This window comes from Mustelus asterias, unplaced genomic scaffold (assembly GCF_964213995.1).
Source record: "Mustelus asterias unplaced genomic scaffold, sMusAst1.hap1.1 HAP1_SCAFFOLD_3734, whole genome shotgun sequence".
NCBI classification, from domain to species: domain Eukaryota; kingdom Metazoa; phylum Chordata; class Chondrichthyes; order Carcharhiniformes; family Triakidae; genus Mustelus; species Mustelus asterias.
The window spans coordinates 12294-27667 of record NW_027593679.1 but is presented as its reverse complement, the minus strand read 5'-3'; the positions used below and the strand labels follow the sequence as shown (position 1 = coordinate 27667).

Genomic DNA, 15374 nt, shown 5'->3' with positions numbered 1-15374 from the left:
GGCGGAGAGGGGGAGCGGGGGGGCGGAGAGGGGGAGCGGGGGGGCGGAGAGGGGGAGCGGGGGGCGGAGAGGGGAGCGGGGGGGCGGAGAGGGGGAGCGGGGGGGCGGAGAGGGGGAGCGGGGGGCGGAGAGGGGGAGCGGGGGGGCGGAGAGGGGGAGCGGGGGGGCGGAGAGGGGGAGCGGGGGGGCGGAGAGGGGGAGCGGGGGGGCGGAGAGGGGGAGCGGGGGGGCGGAGAGGGGGAGCGGGGTGGCGGAGAGGGGGAGTGGGGGGGCGGAGAGGGGCAGTGGGGGGGCGGAGAGGGGCAGTGGGGGGGCGGAGAGGGGCAGTGGGGGAGCGGAGAGGGGCAGTGGGGGGGCGGAGAGGGGGAGCGGGGGGCGGAGAGGGGGAGCGGGGGGGCGGAGAGGGGAGCGGGGGGGCGGAGAGGGGGGGCGGAGAGGGGGAGTGGGGGGGCGGAGAGGGGGAGTGGGGGGGCGGAGAGGGGGAGTGGGGGGGCGGAGAGGGGGAGTGGGGGTCGGAGAGGGGGAGTGGGGGGGCGGAGAGGGGGAGTGGGGGGGCGGAGAGGGGGAGTGGGGGGCGGAGAGGGGGAGGGGGGAGGGGGGGCGGAGAGGGGGAGGGGGAGGGGGGGCGGAGAGGGGGAGGGGGGAGGGGGGGCGGAGAGGGGGAGGGGGGAGGGGGGCGGAGAGGGGAGGGGGGAGGGGGGGCGGAGAGGGGGAGGGGGGGGCGGAGAGGGGGAGCGGGGGGGCGGAGAGGGGGAGCGGGGGGGCGGTGAGGGGGAGCGGGGGGGCGGTGAGGGGGAGCGGGGTGGCGGAGAGGGGGAGCGGGGGGCGGAGAGGGGAGCGGGGGGGCGGAGAGGGGGAGCGGGGGGGCGGAGAGGGGGAGCGGGGGGGCGGACAGGGGGAGCGGGGGGCGGAGAGGGGGAGCGGGGGGGCGGAGAGGGGGAGCGGGGGGGCGGAGAGGGGGAGCGGGGGGGCGGAGAGGGGGAGCGGGGGGGCGGAGAGGGGGAGCGGGGGGGCGGAGAGGGGGAGCGGGGGGGCGGAGAGGGGGAGCGGGGGGGGCGGAGAGGGGGAGCGGGGGGGCGGAGAGGGGGAGCGGGGGGGCGGAGAGGGGGAGCGGGGGGGCGGAGAGGGGGAGCGGAGAGGGGGAGCGGGGGGGGCGGAGAGGGGGAGCGGGGGGGCGGAGAGGGGGAGCGGGGGGGCGGAGAGGGGGAGTGGGGGGGCGGAGAGGGGGAGTGGGGGGGCGGAGAGGGGGAGTGGGGTGGCGGAGAGGGGGAGTGGGGGGGCGGAGAGGGGCAGTGGGGGGGCGGAGAGGGGCAGTGGGGGGGCGGAGAGGGGCAGTGGGGGGCGGAGAGGGGCAGTGGGGGGGCGGAGAGGGGCAGTGGGGGGGCGGAGAGGGGGAGCGGGGGGCGGAGAGGGGAGCGGGGGGGCGGAGAGGGGGAGCGGGGGGGGCGGAGAGGGGGGGCGGAGAGGGGGAGTGGGGGGGCGGAGAGGGGGAGTGGGGGGGCGGAGAGGGGGAGTGGGGGGCGGAGAGGGGGAGTGGGGGTCGGAGAGGGGGAGTGGGGGGGCGGAGAGGGGGAGTGGGGGGGCGGAGAGGGGGAGTGGGGGGGCGGAGAGGGGGAGGGGGGAGGGGGGGCGGAGAGGGGGAGGGGGGGGCGGAGAGGGGGAGGGGGGAGGGGGGGGCGGAGAGGGGGAGGGGGAGGGGGGGGCGGAGAGGGGGAGGGGGGGCGGAGAGGGGGAGGGGGGGCGGAGAGGGGGAGGGGGGGGCGGAGAGGGGGAGGGGGGGCGGAGAGGGGGAGGGGGGGGCGGAGAGGGGGAGGGGGGGGCGGAGAGGGGGAGGGGGGGCGGAGAGGGGGAGGGGGGGGCGGAGAAGGGGCTGGGGGGGGGCAGGGAGGCCGGGGGGGTGATTCAGAGGGACTGAGAGACAGAGACAGTGATTGGTGGAACTCACTCACCCTGAACAACTCCTTCAGGTCATAGAACTGACCGTGAATATCACCACAGACCTGTGGACACAGAGAGCAGCGGCACTGAGAGTGAGCTGGGTACACACACACTCACACACACACTCACACACACACACTCACACAGACTCTCACTCACACACTCACTCACACACACTCTCACTCACACACACACTCTCACTCACACACACACTCTCACTCACACACACACTCTCACTCACACACACACTCTCACTCACACACACACTCTCACTCACACACACACACTCACTCACACACACACTCTCACTCACACACACACTCTCACTCACACACACACTCTCACTCACACACACTCTCACTCACACCACACACTCTCACTCACTCACACACTCTCACACTCTCACTCACTCACACACTCACTCACTCACACACACACTCACACACACTCACACACACTCACACACACTCACACACACTCACACACACTCACACACACTCACGCACACTCTCTCACACGCACACACTCACACACGCACTCACACACACACGCACTCACACACACACACGCACTCTCTCACACACACGCACTCTCACACACACGCACTCTCACACACACGCACTCTCACACACACGCACTCTCACACACACGCACTCTCACACACACGCACTCTCACACACACGCACTCTCACACACACGCACTCTCACACACACGCACTCTCACACACACGCACTCTCACACACACGCACTCTCACACACACGCACTCTCACACACACGCACTCTCACACACACGCACTCTCACACACACGCACTCTCACACACACGCACTCTCACACACACGCACTCTCACACACACGCACTCTCACACACACGCACTCTCACACACACGCACTCTCACACACACGCACTCTCACACACACGCACTCTCACACACACGCACTCTCACACACACGCACTCTCACACACACGCACTCTCACACACACGCACTCCCCACACACACGCACTCTCACACACACGCACTCTCACACACACGCACTCTCACACACACGCACTCTCACACACACGCACTCTCACACACACGCACTCTCACACACACGCACTCTCACACACACGCACTCTCACACACACGCACTCTCACACACGCACTCTCACACACGCACTCTCACACACGCACTCTCACACACGCACTCTCACACACGCACTCTCACACACACACTCACACACACACTCACACACACACTCTCACACACACACTCTCACACACACACTCTCACACACACACTCTCACACACACACTCTCACACACACACTCACACACACACACTCACACACACACACTCACACACACACACACACACACTCACACACACACTCACACACACACACTCACACACACTCACACACACACTCACACACACACTCACACACACACTCACACACACACTCACACACACACACACACACACCCCACTCTCACACACTCACTCACACACACTCACTCACACGCACTCACACGCACGCACTCACACACACTCACTCACTCACACTCACTCACACTCACTCACACTCACTCACTCACTCACACACACTCACACTCACTCACACACACACACTCCCCCCGCGTGCGTCCCCCCCACACCCCCCCCGCCCTGGACGGAGGTTCGTTTGCCCACCCCCAGGGAGGAGGGGGGTATTGGCACCCGGGGAGGGGGGGTATTTGCCTCCGGGGAGGGGGGGTATTTGCCTCCGGGGAGGGGGGCTATTTGCCCCCGGGGAAGGGGGTTTTGGCCCCCGGGGAGGAGGGTATTTGCTCTCTGGGGAGGGGGGTATTTGCTCTCTGGGGAGGGGGTATTCGCCCCCGGGGAGGGGGGTATTTGCCCCCGGGGAGGGGGGTGTATTTGCCCCCGGGGAGGGGACGGTATTTGCCCCCCGGGAGGGGGGGTATTTGCCCCCGGGGAGGGGGGGGTATTTGCCCCCGGGGAGGGGGGGGGGTATTTGCCCCCGGGGAGGGGGGGGTATTTGCCCCCAGGGAGGGGGGTATTTGCCCCCAGGGAGGGGTGGTATTTGCCCCCAGGGAGAGGGGTATTTGCCCCCAGGGAGAGGGGTATTTGCCCCGGGGAGGGGGGTATTTGCCCCCAGGGAGGGGGGGTATTTGCCCCGGGGAGGGTGGTATTTGCTCTCTGGGGAGGGCGGGTATAGGCCCCCGGGGAGGGGGGGGGGTATTTGTCCCCGGGGAGGGGGAGTATTCGCCCCCAGGGAGGGGGGGTATTCGCCCCCAGGGAGGGGGGGTATTTGTCCCCGGGGAGGGGGGGGTATTCATCCCCGGGGAGGGGGGGTATTCGTCCCCGGGGAGGGGGGGTATTTGCCCCGGGGGGGGGGGTGGTATTCACCCCCGGGGAGGGGGGTATTTGCCCCTGGGGGGGGGGGGTATTCGCCCCCGGGGAGGGGGGTATTTACACTCACCGTCACCGGAGAATCCACTTGTTGAACATTGCTCTCTTCCACCAGAATCTCCCTGCAACACAAAAATACACCCTCAACACCGGCCCAGCGAGAGGGGTTGGGGAGGGGCCCAGCGAGAGGGGGTGGGGAGGGGCACAGCGGGGGGGGGGGGGGGCACAGCGCCGGGGGGGGGGGGGGGGGAGGCACCGAGGGGGGGAGAGTGGGGACAGAGGGACTGGGTGGCAGAGGGACTGGGTGGCAGAGGGAGGGGGTGGCAGTGGGAGGGGGTGGCAGTGGGAGGGGGGCAGAGGGACTGGGTGGCAGCGGGGAGGGGGTGGCAGTGGGAGGGGGTGGCAGAGGGGCTGGGTGGCAGTGGGAGTGGGTGGCAGAGGGAGTGGGTGGCAGAGGGTGTGGGTGGCAGTGGGAGTGGGTGGCAGAGGGAGTGGGTGGCAGAGGGACGGGGTGGCAGAGGGAGGGGGGCAGTGGGAGGGGGGCAGTGGGAGGGGGGCAGTGGGAGGGGGGCAGTGGGAGGGGGGCAGAGGGAGGGGGGCAGAGGGAGGGGGGCAGAGGGAGGGGGGGAGCAGCAGGGAGGGGGCGGCAGGGGGAGAGGGCAGCGGGAGGGGGTGGCAGTGGGAGGGGGGCAGTGGGAGGGGGGCAGTGGGAGGGGGGCAGTGGGAGGGGGGCAGTGGGAGGGGGGCAGTGGGAGGGGGGCAGCGGGAGGGGGGCAGCGGGAGGGGGGCAGCGGGAGGGGGGCAGCGGGAGGGGGGCAGCGGGAGGCGGGCAGCGGGAGGCGGGCAGCGGGAGGCGGGCAGCGGGAGGGGGGCAGCGGGAGGGGGGCAGCGGGAGGGGGGCAGCGGGAGGGGGGCAGCGGGAGGGGGGCAGCGGGAGGGGGGCAGCGGGAGGGGGGCAGCGGGAGGGGGGCAGCGGGAGGGGGGCAGCGGGAGGCGGGCAGCGGGAGGCGGGCAGCGGGAGGGGGGATACGCTACCTGGCCTTGGCACACAGCGCCTTCACTTCATTCTCCTTGATGAGCTCACACTGTCTCAGCTGATCAATCTGTCGGTCCAGATCACTCACCTCCGTCATGGTGCAGGCGGCGATCTGAGAGAGAGAGAGACAGAGAGAGAGAGAGAGACAGAGAGAGAGAGAGACAGAGAGAGAGAGACAGAGAGAGAGAGACAGAGAGAGAGAGAGAGAGAGAGAGACAGAGAGAGTGAGAGAGACAGAGAGAGAGAGACAGAGAGGGAGACAGAGAGGGAGACAGAGAGAGAGACAGAGAGAGAGACAGAGAGAGAGAGAGACACAGAGAGAGAGACACAGAGAGAGAGAGAGACAGACAGAGAGAGAGACAGAGAGAGAGAGAGACAGAGAGAGAGACAGCAACACATCACACAGAGAGAGAGACAGACAGTTGGTTAAGACACTATAGTTAAGAAAGCCCCATCAACCCCTCTACTTTCCCAGGAGACTAAGGAAATTTGGCATGTCCGCTCCGACTCTCACCAACTTTTACAGATGCCCCATAGAAAGCATCCTTTCCGGATGTATCACAGCTTGGTCTGGGGCTCCTGCTCTGCCCAAGACCGCAAGGAACTACAAAAGGGGTCGTGAATGTAGCCCAATCCCATCACCAGCCTCCCATCCATTGACTCCGTCTACACTTCCCGCTGCCTCGGGGAAAAGCAGCCGGCATAATTAAGGACCCCCCCCCCCCCACGCACCCCCGGACATTCTCTCTTCCACCTTCTTCCGTCGGGGAAAAAGATACAAAAGTCTGAGGTCACGTACCGACCGACTCAAGAACAGCTTCTTCCCTGCTGCCGTCAGACATTTGAGTCACAAAATCACTACAGTGCAGAAGGAGGCCATTCGGCCCATCGAGTCTGCACCGACCACAACCCCACCCAGGCCCTATCCCCATAACCCCACCTATTTACCCTGCTAATCCCCGAGACACTAGGGGGCAATTTACTCTGGACAATCCACCTAACCAGAACGTCTTCTGGACTGCGGGAGGAAACCGGAGCACCCGGAGGAAACCCACGCAGACACGGGGGGAACGTGCAGACTCCACACAGACAGTGACCCGAGCCGGGAATCGAACCCGGGTCCCTGGCGCTGTGAGGCAGCAGCGCTAACCCACTGTGCTGCCGTACGGCCCCACGGTCCACAATGGACCTACCTTGCATTAAGTTGATCTTTCTCTACGCCCGAGCTATGGCTGTAACACTACATTCTGCACTCTCTCCTTTCCTTCTCTATGAACGGTATGCTTTGTCTGTATCGCGCGCAAGAAACAATACTTTTCACTGTATCCCGATACACGTGACAATAATAAATCAAATCACATCAAAGGTTAGGTGGATTGGCCATGCTAAATTGTCCCTTAGTGTCCAAAGATGTGTAGGTTGGGGGGATTGGCCATGCTAAATTGTCCCTTAGTGTCCAAAGATGTGCAGGTTAGGGGGATTGGCCATGCTAAATTGTCCCTTAGTGTCCAAAGATGTGTGGGTTAGGGGGAGTGGCCATGCTAAATTGTCCCTTAGTGTCCAAAGATGTGCGGGTTAGGTGGATTGGCCATGCTAAATTGTCCCTTAGTGTCCAAAGATGTGCGGGTTAGGGGGATTGGCCATGCTAAATTGTCCCTCAGTGTCCAAAGATGTGTAGGTTAGGGGGATTGGCCATGCTAAATTGTCCCTCAGTGTCCAAAGATGTGTAGGTTAGGGGGATTGGCCATGCTAAATTGCCCCTTAGTGTCCAAAGATGTGTAGGTTAGGGTGGATTGGCCGTGCTAAATTGTCCCTCAGTGTCCAAAGATGTGCAGGTTAGGTGGATTGGCCATGCTAAATTGCCCCTTAGTGTCCAAAGATGTGTGGGTTAGGGGGATTGGCCATGCTAAATTGTCCCCTTAGTGTCCAAAGATGTGTAGGTTAGGTGGATTGGCCATGCTAAATTGCCCCTTAGTGTCCAAAGATGTGTAGGTTAGGTGGATTGGCCATGCTAAATTGCCCCTTAGTGTCCAAAGATGTGTAGGTTGGGGGGATTGGCCGTGCTAAATTGCCCCTTAGTGTCCAAAGATGTGTGGGTTAGGTGGATTGGCCATGCTAAATTGTCCCTTAGTGTCCAAAGATGTGTAGGTTGGGGGGATTGGCCATGCTAAATTGTCCCTTAGTGTCCAAAGATGTGCGGGTTAGGGGGATTGGCCATGCTAAATTGTCCCTCAGTGTCCAAAGATGTGCAGGTTAGGGGGATTGGCCATGCTAAATTGTCCCTTAGTGTCCAAAGATGTGTGGGTTAGGGGGAGTGGCCATGCTAAATTGTCCCTTAGTGTCCAAAGATGTGCGGGTTAGGTGGATTGGCCATGCTAAATTGTCCCTTAGTGTCCAAAGATGTGCGGGTTAGGGGGATTGGCCATGCTAAATTGTCCCTCAGTGTCCAAAGATGTGCAGGTTAGGGGGATTGGCCATGCTAAATTGTCCCTCAGTGTCCAAAGATGTGTAGGTTAGGGGGATTGGCCATGCTAAATTGCCCCTTAGTGTCCAAAGATGTGTAGGTTAGGGTGGATTGGCCGTGCTAAATTGTCCCTCAGTGTCCAAAGATGTGCAGGTTAGGCGGATTGGCCATGCTAAATTGTCCCTCAGTGTCCAAAGATGTGCGGGTTAGGGGGATTGGCCATGCTAAATTGTCCCTTAGTGTCCAAAGATGTGCAGGTTAGGTGGATTGGCCATGCTAAATTGTCCCCTTAGTGTCCAAAGATGTGTAGGTTAGGGTGGATTGGCCATGCTAAATTGTCCCTTAGTGTCCAAAGATGTGTGGGTTAGGGGGATTGGCCATGCTAAATTGTCCCTTAGTGTCCAAAGATGTGCAGGTTAGGTGGATTGGCCATGCTAAATTGTCCCTTAGTGTCCAAAGATGTGTAGGTTGGGGGGATTGGCCATGCTAAATTGTCCCTTAGTGTCCAAAGATGTGTGGGTTAGGGGGATTGGCCATGCTAAATTGTCCCTTAGTGTCCAAAGATGTGCAGGTTAGGTGGATTGGCCATGCTAAATTGTCCCTTAGTGTCCAAAGATGTGTAGGTTAGGTGGATTGGCCATGCTAAATTGTCCCTTAGTGTCCAAAGATGTGTAGGTTGGGGGGATTGGCCATGCTAAATTGTCCCTTAGTGTCCAAAGATGTGTAGGTTGGGGGGATTGGCCATGCTAAATTGTCCCTTAGTGTCCAAAGATGTGTAGGTTAGGGGGATTGGCCATGCTAAATTGTCCCTTAGTGTCCAAAGATGTGTAGGTTAGGTGGATTGGCCATGCTAAATTGTCCCTTAGTGTCCAAAGATGTGTAGGTTAGGTGGATTGGCCATGCTAAATTGTCCCTGGTTCCTTTTGCCGGAAGTTACCGAACGATCCCGAATCCTCCGCGCCTGCGCAGACTCCCCTGCCGCTGAAGTCCGAGCGATCCTGAGTCCCCCGCTCCTGCGCAGCCTCCCCTGCCGGCTCAATGGCCGAGCGAATCCGATTCGGCCGCGCCTGCGCGGACCCCGCTGCCGGTAAAAGCCGACCGACCCCGAGTCCCCCGCGCTTGCGCAGACCACCATGCCGGTGAAGGCCGTGCCCTCCCGAGTCCCCGGCGCCTGCGCAGAGGCGCCGTGCCGGTGAAAGACGAACGGTCCCGAGTCCAGCACGCTTGCGCAGTACGCTCGAGCCGGAAACGTCCGAGCCACACCTGTCCACCCCACTCCCTCCTCCTCGCCAGTGCCGCCCGATGGCGCCGATCCCCCTCTTCCTCCCCCCCCACCACCACCACCACACAGACACATCCAGCCCATCTCCGCTGATTACCTGGTGGCTTTTCCCCTCCCTGCTCTCGTGTCCAGCGGCGCCGGCTCACCGCGTCCAGCTGAACAAACGGCGCGGCTCAGCCGCGGCCGGCGGGACCTCGACCCAAGATGGCGGCGGCGTCGACGGAGGAGGAAGGGGTGAGAGAGGCGCATGCGCCGGGCTGCCCATTCCCCCGGCAAGGAGGGAGGCGCATGCGCGTGGCCTCTGTGTGTTGTGTGGTTGGGGGGGGGGGGGGGGGGGGAAGCGGCCAACGCGCCTGAGCACCTCCCCTGCCCGCCCTCCGACGTGGTTGGGTCACGTGGAGGGTGACGGCTGAGGGGGCGTGGCCGCCGCCATCTTTGTGAGGGGCAACAATGGGCCACGGGATGGCGGGCTGAGCGCCATCTTTCTTAGGGGCAGCATGAGAACCAGAGGGGCGCCATTTTCCTTCGGGCCCAGAGGAGGGTGGGGCGCCATCTTTGATAGGGGCAAAAGCATGGGAGGGATTGGGCAACAAGGTTGGGGGAGACAGAGGGGCAAATTCCCCCCCTGTGGTCAACCACTGTTATTTGTCGTGGTTGACCACCGTAGTTAGTATTTCTCCGCACCTGTATATATAGCACATCCCTGTCGGTTCCGCCCAAGTCTCCTCCCCCTGGGTCCGGGTATGAAGGCGGTGGCTCCTCCCCTTGCCCTCCAGTACAGACCAGATCTCCGGCGGGGATGGCTCCAAGCTCTTGCGAATAAAGCCTATTTGTCTTGCTCTCAACTAGTCTCGACCTCGATTGACGTGCATCAATTCTATATAGACGATCTGGAGGAGGGACGGAGCGTAGGGTAACAAAGTTTGCAGACGACACAAAGATAAGTGGAAAGGTGAATCGTGCGGAACGTCTGCAGGAGATTTGGACAGGCTGAGTGAGTGGGCGAGGATCTGGCAGATGGAGTATAACGTAACGAGTGCGAGGTTATTCACTTTGGAAGGAATAATAGCAAATTGGATTATTATCTAAATGGAAAAAAATTACAACATGCTACTGTGCAGAGGGACCTGGGGGTCCTTGTGCATGAGACGCAAAAACCCAGTCTGCAGGTGCAACAGGTGATCAGAAGGCAAATGGGATGTTGGCCAAAGATGTGCGGGTTAGGTTGATTGGCCAGGTTAAAAATTGCCCCTTAGAGTCCTGGGATGCGTAGGTTAGAGGGATTAGCGGGTAAATATGTGGGGGTGGTGCCTGGGAGGGATTGTGGTCGGTGCAGACTCGATGGGCCGAATGGCCTCCTTCTGCACTGTAGGGTTTCTATGATTTCTATGATTTCTATATCGCAAGGGGATAGAATATAAAAGCAGAGATGTCTTGCTGCATCTGTACAGGGCATTGGTGAGGCCGCAGCTGGAATGCTGTGTGCTGTATTGGTCCCCTTATTTGCGGAAGGAGATATTGGCCTTGGAGGGAGTGCAGAGAAGGTTCACCAGGTCGATACCCACCCCAGAGGGTGGTGAGGGATTGGAATGCCCTGCCAGCATCAGTTGTAAATGCGCCTAGTTTGGGGCGTTTAAGAGATCCGTAGATAGGTTCATGACGAAAAGAAATTGGTTTAGGTTGGAGGGTCACAGTTTTTTTTTTAACTGGTCGGTGCAACATCGTGGGCCGAAGGGCCTGTTCTGCGCTGTAATGTTCTATGTTCTATGTTCTATGAGGGTGTTGATTATGAGGAGAGACTGAGCAGATTGGGTTTGTATTTGTTGGAATTTAGAAGGCTGAGGGGGGATCTTATAGAGACCTATAAGATAATGAAGGGGCTGGATAGGGTAGAGATTCTTTCCACTTAGAAAGGAAACTAGAACTAGAGGCACAGCCTCAAATAAAGGGGGGGTCAGTTTAGGACAGAGTTGAGGGGGAACTTCTTCTCTCCGAGGGTGGTGAATCTCTGGAATTCTCTGCCCACTGAAGTGGTGGAGGTTACCTCGTGAAGGATATATTGGCATTGGAGGGAGTGCAGAGAAGGTTCACCAGGTTGATAACGGAGATGAGGGTTGGATTATGAGGAGGGCTGAGGAGATTGGGTTTGTACTCGTTGGAGTTTAGAAGGATGAGGGGGATCTTATGGAGACTTATAAGATAATGCGGGGCTGGATAGGGTGGAGGCGGAGAGATTCTTTCCACTTAGTAAGGAAGTTAAAACTAGAGGACACAGCCTCAAAATAAAGGGGGGTCGGTTTAGGACAGAGTTGAGGAGGAACTTCTTCTCCCAAAGAGTGGTGAATCTCTGGAATTCTCTGCCCACTGAGGTGGTGGAGGCTACCTCGCTGAGTATGTTTAAAGCGCGGATGGATGGATTCCTGATCGGTAAGGGAATTAAGGTTATGGGGATCAGGCGGGTAAGTGGAACTGACCCACTTCAGATCAGCCATGATCTTATTGAATGGCGGGGCAGGCTCGAGGGGCCAGATGGCCTACTCCTGCTCCTATTTCTTATGTTCTTATAAGCAAGTTTTTTTGAAGAATGGAGCAGTTACTGAAACCCGAAAGGCTGGATCTGACCCGCAAGCTGCTGGAGCCTCAAATACAGACGCCCTTAATCCGGGATGCCTCTGTCACGGCATCTGGACTACTTATATCCGGCAACGGCTGCTGGAACAGGGTGCACTGGACTTAAAGAAAACGGTACAACTGGCTGTGTCCCTAGAAGTGACCTCGCAATACCTCGAATCCTACTCGCCTGACCACGTGGGCGCATCCTGGACACCGCGGCCGTTGCTACCGGGAGGACCCAAAGCCCTACACCGCCCACGCTCTCCGGTGACCCGACACTGCAGCAACCTCTGGAGGCCCGAAATGCTACTTCTGCGGCCTGGCTAAGCACCCCCGACAACGCTGCCCGGCGAGGGAGTCGTTCTGCTCCGCCTGTGGGAAGAAGGGTCACTACGCCAAGGCCTGCCGTAGGTCTGTCCCCAAATCCACGGGCGCCGCCTGCGACCCGCGGGGGGCCGCCATCTTGACGCCCTCGGCCGCGGGGGCCGCCATCTTGGATGACGTCATCGGCCGTCGGCGACCCACAGGGCCGCCATCTTGGACGCCCCCGGCCGCGTGCGACCCGCGGGGGCCGCCATCTTGGACGCCCCCGGCCGCGTGCGACGCGCGGGGCCGCCATCTTGGATGACGTCGTCGGCGACCCACGGGGGCCGCCATCTTGGCCGACAACGGCCGCGAGTGACCAGCAGGGGCCGCCATCTCCTACCTCAAGCCCCCGGATAGACTAAATCTGTAAATGTTATAAATATTGTTCACCCTGCCTCACTCCCGACGGACTCTTTTTTAAACAGGGGGTGAATGTGGTAAACCTCTGTTACATGTCGTGGTTAACCACCGTAGTTAGTATTTCTCCGTACCTGTATATATAGCACATCCCTGTCGGTTCCGCCCAAGTCTCCTCCCCTGGTCCGGGTGTAAAGGCGTAGCTCCTCCCCCTTGCCCTCAGTACAGACCAGATCTCCGGCGGGGATGGCTCCAAGTTCTTGCTAATAAAAGCCTTTTTGTCTTGCTCACAACTAGTCTTGACTCGATTGATAGTGCATCACCCCCAAAGAGAGGGAGGGGCAAATTCCCCCCAAAGAGAAAGTGGGGCAAATTCCCCCAAAGAGAAAGTGGGGCAAATTCCCACCCCAAAGAGAGAGTGGGGCAAATTCCCCCCCAAAGAGAGATGGGGCAAATTCCCCCCCAAAGAGAGAGTGGGGCAAATTCCCCCCCCCCAAAGAGAGAGTGGGGCAAATTCCCCCCCCCCCAAAGAGAGAGTGGGGCAAATTCCCCCCCCCCAAAGAGAGAGTGGGGCAAATTCCCCCCCAAAGAGAGAGTGGGGCAAATTCCCCCCCAAAGAGAGAGTGGGGCAAATTCCCCCCCAAAGAGAGAGTGGGGCAAATTCCCCCCCCCAAAGAGAGAGTGGGGCAAATTCCCCCCCAAAGAGAGAGTGGGGCAAATTCCCCCCCAAAGAGAGAGTGGGGCAAATTCCCCCCCAAAGAGAGAGTGGGGCAAATTCCCCCCCAAAGAGAGAGTGGGGCAAATTCCCCCCCAAAGAGAGAGTGGGGCAAATTCCCCCCAAAGAGAGGGTGGGGCAAATTCCCCCCCAAAGAGAGGGTGGGGCAAATTCCCCCAAAAGAGAGAGAGGGGGCAGATTAACCCTCTGAGAGAGAGCCAAATTAACCCCCCTTGGAGAGAGAGAGAGAGAGGGTAATTTAACCCCTCCTTGGAGAGAGAGAGGGTAAATTAACCCCTTCTTGGAGAGAGAGAGAGGGGCAGATAAATCCCCCTTGGAGAGGGCGGGCAAATTAACCCCCTTGGAGGGCAAGAGGGGCAAATTTCCCCCCTTGGAGAGAGAGAGGGGCAAGAATCCCAGAGAGAGGGGGGAAAATTAAACCCCTCCTTAGAGAGAGGGAGAACATTGCATTGAATTCCCCCCCAAGGAAGAGAGGGGGTGTCTTTAACCCCACATAGGGACATGTTACTGACAAGAAGGGTGGAAAATCACCCCGCCCCCCCCCCCAAAGAGAGACGGAGAGGGGGGCAAATTAACCCCTCCCCTCTCTCCAGAGAGCTTGCATAATTTATGTCCCGACACAAAAAGTCGTCTTTACTTTTCCCCCCCCCCTCCCTCCCCCTCCTGCCCCCAACCCCTTTCTACAAGGTAGCGTATCTCCCACCCCTTTGGTTTCCGCTTTATCCAATAGCCTCACAGCAAACCCAAGGTCGGATGAACTCGAAGGGTTACTTTGTTTTCCACACACTCAAGGGGGCTGGGGGAAGGAATCACAACATTGTCTCCTTTCATTTGATTTATTATAGTCACGTGTATCGGGATACAGTGAAAAGTATTGTTTCTTGCGCGCTATACAGACAAAGCATACCGTTCATAGAGGGGAGAAGGAAAAGGATTTGATTTGTAAATACTGATGAGAAATATTCATTTAGGATCTCACCCATCTCTTGTGGATCCACACATAGAAGACCTTGTTGATCCTTAAGAGGCCCTACTCTCTCCCTTGTTACTCTTTTGCCCTTTATGTATTTGTAGAAGCTCTTTGGGTTCTCCTTTGCCTTATCTGCCAAAACAATCTCGTGTCCCCTTTTTGCCCTCCTGATTTCTCCCTTAACTCTACTCCTACACCCCCTATACTCTTCAAGGGATTCACTTGATCCCATGCCTTCTATGGTGCATCTGTAAAAGTTGGTGAGAGTCGTAGCTGACACGCCAAATTTCCTTAGTCTTCTGAGAAAGTAGGGACGTTGGTGGGACTTTCTTAACTATAGTGTCGGCGTGGGGGGGACCAGGACAGGTTGTTGGTGATCTGGACACCTAAAAACTTGAAGCTCTCGACCCTTTTTGGAAGAACTAATGTAGGGGGGAGTTATACAATAAATGGCAGAGTCATCAGGAGTATAGAAACACAGAGGGACCTGGGTGTGCAAGTCCACAAATCCTTGAAGGTGGCAGCACAGGTGGAGAAGGTGGTGAAGAAGGCATATGGTATGCTTGCCTTTATAGGACGGGGTATAGAGTATAAAAGCTGGAGTCTGATGATGCAGCTGTATAGAACGCTGGTTAGGCCACATTTGGAGTACTGCGTCCAGTTCTGGTCGCCGCACTACCAGAAGGACGTGGAGGCTTTAGAGAGAGTGCAGAGGTTTACCAGGATGTTGCCTGGTATGGAGGGGCTTAGCTATGAGGAGAGATTGGGTAAACTGGGCTTGTTCTCCCTGGAAAGACGGAGAATGAGGGGAGACCTGATAGAGGTGTACACAATTATGAAGGGTATAGATAGGGTGAACAGTGGGAAGCTTTTCCCAGGTCGGAGGTGACGATCACGAGGGGTCACGGGCTCAAGCTGAGAGGGGCGAAGTATAACTCAGATATCAGAGGGACGCTTTTTACACAGAGGGTGGTGGGGGCCTGGAATGCGCTGCCAAGTAGGGTGGTGGAGGCAGGCACGCTGGCATCGTTTAAGACTTACCTGGATAGTCACATGAGCAGTCTGGGAATGGAGGGATACAAACGAATGGTCTAGTTGGACCGGAATGGAGGGATACAAACGAATGGTCTAGTTGGACCAAGGAGCGGCACAGGCTTGGAGGGCTGAAGGGCCTGTTTCCTGTGCTGTACTGTTCTCTGTCCTTTGTTCTTTGACC

General features: G+C 59.4%; 1 protein-coding gene across 1 annotated transcript; it reads right to left on the bottom strand.

The window, feature by feature from the left end:
- Window positions 1–1912: 1912 nt before the first annotated feature.
- Window positions 1913–9339, bottom strand: LOC144490748 (serine/threonine-protein phosphatase 4 catalytic subunit-like; the record flags this gene model as incomplete). Its single annotated transcript, XM_078208458.1, has 4 exons — window positions 9214–9339; window positions 5370–5482; window positions 4405–4456; window positions 1913–2000 (listed from the first exon to the last, which is right to left on the bottom strand). Coding segments are annotated over exons 2-4 (238 nt in total), but the record flags the coding sequence as incomplete, so codon positions are not given.
- Between the last annotated feature and the right edge of the window lie 6035 nt (window positions 9340–15374).